Genomic DNA, 5596 nt, shown 5'->3' on the forward strand with positions numbered 1-5596 from the left:
CACCTCGCTCGCGCCGGCAGGCACAACGAACACCGACTGCACCGTCACGCCCTCGCGGACAAACAAACTCGACGCGGTGCCCACAGCGGGCGGTAGTGCGAGAGCTCCCACAGGCACGCACGCCTCGCCGTACCCGCCGCTGCCGCACACGCACACGCACACACCGTTCCTCATGCTCGCAGAGGTCGTCCCGGGCGCGTAGCAGTGCGTGTCCCTGTCGCAGTCGTCGCACCCAACAACGTCGATGCGCCCAGCGTCGCCAAATCCAGCCGCTGCGTACTCCTCCGCCGTCGACAGGACACGCCCACCAGCGTCGTTGCACGCCACCCTCAAATGCGCCCCAGCCGCGAGCGACAGGCTCAGCGACACCATCCGCGGCTGCAGCGCTCGGTTGCGCACAAAACTCAGCGTGCTCCCAGCAGCGGTCACGGCACCAGCGGCGTGGAGCATTTCCCTCGAAGCGCCGTCGTGCACGTTGCCCTTCGCCAGCAGCATCGACCCGTTGGCAAGGCTCACCGTCGAATAAAACGTCACCGCGTAGTCCTCCGTCAACGAAAAGTCGCTCCGCACAAGCGCCACGGCGGAGCCCGACACGCTCACAGCCCCACGCACGGACACCGCGTGCTTGCACAGCAGGAAGTCGCTGTCAACAAACGCCACCACGGAGCCGCCACTGGCAGCAACACTGCCCTCCACCGACACGCACAGCCCCAGCGCCGTCTGCACCGACAGCCCGTCCAAGTACAGCGCACCACGTGACTGCAGCGCCACGCCGTCAACCACCAACACGCCAACAGCGTCACGGAACACAGCCGCCACATGCGTGCGCGCGATGGTCAGCACGCTCCCAGTCAGTTTCACGCTGTGCACCACGAGGCACGCGGAGGCGTCGCCAAGGCCGTAGGCGCCGCGGTACGCAACGCGCTTCTCTGCAATCAGCACCGAGTCCACCACAGTGACGCGAGAGCCCGGCGGAAATCGGTTCGCCACCAACACGCCGCCGCCGGAGCGCGACTCAAGGCCGCTGATCAACACATCGGCACGCTCGCCAGAAGGCGGGTGGGACAGCCACCCAACAACGTACAGGATCGCTCCGTCCAAAAACGTGCAGTTCGCCAGCGTCACGTTGCGCACGCTCCCCGACATCAACTCCACGTCCACCACAACGTCCGCCGCAAAGGTCACACCAACGTAGCACACCACCGACGTCCCGAGACCGGCGCTCAGCTTCACACCCACACGCACGTCCCGCACGCACAAGTCGACGCCGTCGGTGCTCGGTGGCTCGGGGACAGCAACGGGCAGGCACGCATCGCCGTGGCCGCCCTCCGCGCATCTGCAGGCACAGCCATCACTCGACGCCGTCGACGTGTAAGCAGGGAAGCACGACGCCGCGAGGGTGCATGGATCGCCGCAGGTCAGGATGGTGGCATTGTACACGGACGGAATGGCGTAGTTCTCTTCCTCCTTGCCGTTCACAGTGTTGCACGCAACCACAATCTCTCCGTTTGTAAGATCGCTTGTCCCTAAAAATATCCACAGTGTTTTGGTCATTCCCTTGCTGGACATGACTTGGTTGCCGGCCACAGACACCGTGGAGTCGCGGAGATTCACTGCGGGGCTCAAAACAGCAAAGGTATCCGATGGAGATTCACGGCAAAGGTTGCCGCTCAACTGCAGCCAGGAGTTGTAGTAAATGTAAGAAAAAGTTGAATAAAACACAACCAAGCTTCCCTGCATGTTGTTGCCATGAAACACGACCGATGATTGGGACTCCACACGTAATGCCCAACAAACAAAAATGACGTAATTCACCGGCCTCGACACAAGATTGCCTCGGACCACCACAGCAGAGTTGTTCAGTACAATCAGTGACGAAGAATGTCTAGACCCTTCAAGATATATCAGCGTACTGTCACCGCCAGCCATATGAAACGTGTTGCCTATCACAGCAAACACGGAGCGCCACATCACCCTCAGCGCAGATTCAACGACATGAATGGCGCTCGACGATGCCGTCACGCTATGAAACACATTGCCACTGAGCACCACCGCGGAGCCATCGCTGATCGCCAGTCCATTCATCGCAACACACGACGGGCTCCTAAGGCCCAAACCCGGTCGAGGGATCAGCCTCGTGACCGTGAAGCGATTCCCGCTGATCGTGATGTTCGTGTGCGGTGGAAAACCGCCCTCCGGGCTGAGCAGCGCGTCATGGAACGCGTTGCCGGTGACGAAGACGTTCAGCGACCCCACAGCGGCATGCGCGTTGCCCAACAGCAACAGCACGGCGCCGTCCCTCCACGTGCATCCATCGAACGTGACATTCGCCACGTCGCCCGTCATCGCCCCAGTCAGCACTGCCAGGCTCATGCCACCCCCGCTGAACGTCACGTTGCGGTAGCACAGCCACGACAGCCCGCCGCCCACTGCCTGCGCAACCTCGGGGTACACCATGTCGCTGATGCACTCACCAATCGGCGGTGGCGGCGTGGGTGGTGGTGCTGGCAGTGGCGGTGGCGGTGGCGGCGGGCCAGCAGGCACAGGCGCCGGGACACACACATCGCCGTGCCCTCCAGCAGCGCACCGGCACTTGCAGTCAACGACCGCCGTCGTCAGCGGAGCAAAGCAGTCGCTCTCCCTCGTGCACTCCCCGCACACGGCAACCGTCGTCACGTCGGTGATGCCGTGGAGCTCCAGTTCGGCCGCCGTCGTCAAAACACGTCCTGCGACCGTCAGGCACCCAGCAACGAACTGGTAGCCGGCGTCAGCCCGAAATAGCAAAGGCACCGACAACCCCGTCGAGCCCATCTTGCAGCCCGTCAGCGTCACCACACTGCTGTCGTCAATGATAAGAAAAGTGGATTCGGATTCGTGGAAAATCGCACCCACTCCCACGTCATTGTCGCGCCAATCCAACCAGCTTGACTCCTCGACGGTCCACGAGTCGTCTACAAAGATGGCGCAGGACACAAAACCGCTGTTCCCCACCACGCGCAACACGCTGTGTCCCGACACACTAATGTCTAGGCACTGATACAGGAGACTTGTCCCGGAGGACATCGTGTTGTTGAGCAGCGCAAAGACAGAGTGATCGCGGACACTGAGGATATTTACGTGGAACAGGTGTGTGTATCCATCAAGGCTGCAGTACCGCACGTACAGCGAGCTGTCACCCACCAGCGTCAGCGTCCCAATAGAGTACAAACCAAACGCATCACGCTTCGTTGCATGCGCCTTGACGTTGCTGACCAACAGCGAGGACGCAGTCAACTCGACGTTGTCCAGCGCCACTACGCTCAACCTTTTGTTCACAGTGTCAGGCCAAAAGAGAATAGAAGACTGCACCGCGTCAACCTCCGTGACGGCGATATCGCAGTGCTGCGGGAGGGCGAATGCAAACACAACAACAGAGGACCGCATCACCGTCTGGCTCACGCGGATGAGGACGCCGGCTGACTCGGCCGCCGCCGCACCCCCAACAAACTCCAGCGCGGCACCGTCACGGAACGTGCACCCAGTAAGCGTCATGTTGATGGGGAGATGAAGCGGCATGCTGTCAAGGAAAAACGTCAGCGCAGCACCCACGCCGCTGAATGTCACATCCACGTAGCAGTGGTGCGTCTTCCACATGTTCAGCGTGAGGCTCGTCAGCGTCTGGTCCACCACGCAGCTCGTTTCGCCGTCAACGGCTCTCTCCGTCACGGGCGGCACAACCGTGTCGGGCACCTCGAAGGGAAGACACAACGCGCCATACCATCCGTCCTTGCAGCTGCACGAGCACGAGACGCGGTCCACCGAGTCCGTCCCGGGCATGTAGCACGCAGCGTCGTCGTTGCATGTGCCGCACCTGAACACCACCACTTCCACCGGAAACAAACCGTCGTACGACACCTCCTCATCGCCCTGCAGGTTGCACCCAACCACAAACCGCGCGGGTGACGTCACGAAAATGCTCAATGGAAAAAAATTGAAAAAGGGCAATCGGGAGTCCAACTGACGGTTGTGTGCAAGCGCCACGGTAGTGCCGCTGCCTGACAGAGCAATTTTGTGCGAGGATTTTGGCACACCTATTAGTGAGGCTGCCCTCACTTTGTTGCCCTCCAGACGCCACTGCGCACCTCTCTCGAGTGTCAGCGAGCCGTCAAAATGCACCAGCGCAGAATTAGAAACCTTCGTGCTGCCAATAAAGGTGCAGTCCGCCACTCTCAGCAGCCCCGCAGAGCTCACGGTAGTTTCCCCAAGAACATAAAGGCCACTAACGGCTCTCATCGTGTTGTTCTCCGAATCAAAGTAGCCGCCATTTTTCACGTCAAAAGCGTAAACATAAACAGATGATTCCACACCGTTATTCTCTATTGTACTCAGTGTATTTCCCTTCACAATGACCCCGCCACCATCAACAACAAAAGCATTGGTGAAACAAACTGCGCCACTATTCCCCTCGATGTAGTTGTCGAGTAGAAGCAGCGTCGACTTCGCACCGAGGGAAAATTCCGGAAAGACAATGGCATGGAATAACGTCGTCACAAGCGTACTGCCCGCCACAAGTATCCGGGAACTCGCTCCAAAATGGCCCTCAAACTCCAATGCTCCGGCGTCCAGCATCGAGGATGTCATGTTCACGTGCACGCGCGCACCACTCCCCTTGACCAACAGGCCCATGAGGACGCACTGCAGCAGCGTGATGTTGAGTGTCTGTTGTGGTGCGTCAAGGCTCCACAGGTCCAGCACAATCGCGGCGGTGAAGGTCACGTTGACAAAGCAAAAAACACGCACACCGGGACCAGGATAGTCCACGGAGCTGATGCTGCCACCGTGCACGCAGCGGACCTCCGTGTCCTTCGCATCGGGGAGCGGGAGCGGCCCAAGGCCGTCTGGAACAGCAGCCGGCAGACACGTGTCACCGTGGCCGCCAGCAGCGCACACACAAGCACAGCCGCTGATGCTGCTCGTCCTCGCTGAAAAGCACACAGCATCCATGGTGCATGCGCCACAGTCCAACACCCTCACGGGGGCTCCAATGTTGAGCTCTTCTCCGTAATCCGTCACAGGAGAGCCCCTTGCCTCGTTGCACACGCCGTAGATGATCGGGCGCGAGTCGGATGATGGTAACCAGTTGCTGGTTATGTGTGCGATGGTAGACGAGTACGAGCCGTACGTAAGTTTGTTGTCAAGTATCGACCACACACTCTGATCGCGGAACGCCCCACCGTCGTATTTAGCCACGTACACAACGTAGGCGGTGCGAAACTCGTTGCTGCGGTGCACCAGCCAGCTGCCACCAGTCACGGTCAGCGAGGTTACAATGAGCATGGCGAAGCCGAGACGGAACGTGCTGGACACAATCTGAAGCACGCTGCCGCCATCCACAGCGACCCCCCCAAACACACACGCACCTTCGTAGTATTCTCTGCTCGGCGCACTCCACGAGCTGTTCTGTATGGAGAACACGGAGCCGCCGAAAACACGCAGGTCCGATGCAAGAGCGTACATCACGTGCATCTGCGACACGACAACGCAGTTATCAATGTAGAAGACGCTGGACAGGTTCACGCCGAAGGCCGCGCTCACGAGGATCGCAGCGCACGAGCCC

The 5596-nt window shown here is 60.1% G+C and overlaps 1 protein-coding gene across 1 annotated transcript, besides 2 other annotated features; it reads right to left on the minus strand.

Moving 5' to 3' along the window:
• Tc00.1047053471403.9 (dispersed gene family protein 1 (DGF-1), putative) lies at nucleotides 1–5596 on the minus strand (the record flags this gene model as incomplete). Its single annotated transcript, XM_799207.1, has 1 exon — nucleotides 1–5596. A coding segment is annotated over one exon (5596 nt), but the record flags the coding sequence as incomplete, so codon positions are not given.
• Nucleotides 1–5596: a sequence feature (areas merged during assembly that could not be assigned to a particular haplotype. This can correspond to areas where the two haplotypes were merged or to regions with more than two copies in the genome that were merged during assembly.).
• Nucleotides 2480–2532: a microsatellite.

The sequence above is a fragment of the Trypanosoma cruzi genome (assembly GCF_000209065.1).
Source record: "Trypanosoma cruzi strain CL Brener chromosome Unknown tcruzi_1047053471403, whole genome shotgun sequence".
NCBI lineage: Eukaryota > Euglenozoa > Kinetoplastea > Trypanosomatida > Trypanosomatidae > Trypanosoma > Trypanosoma cruzi.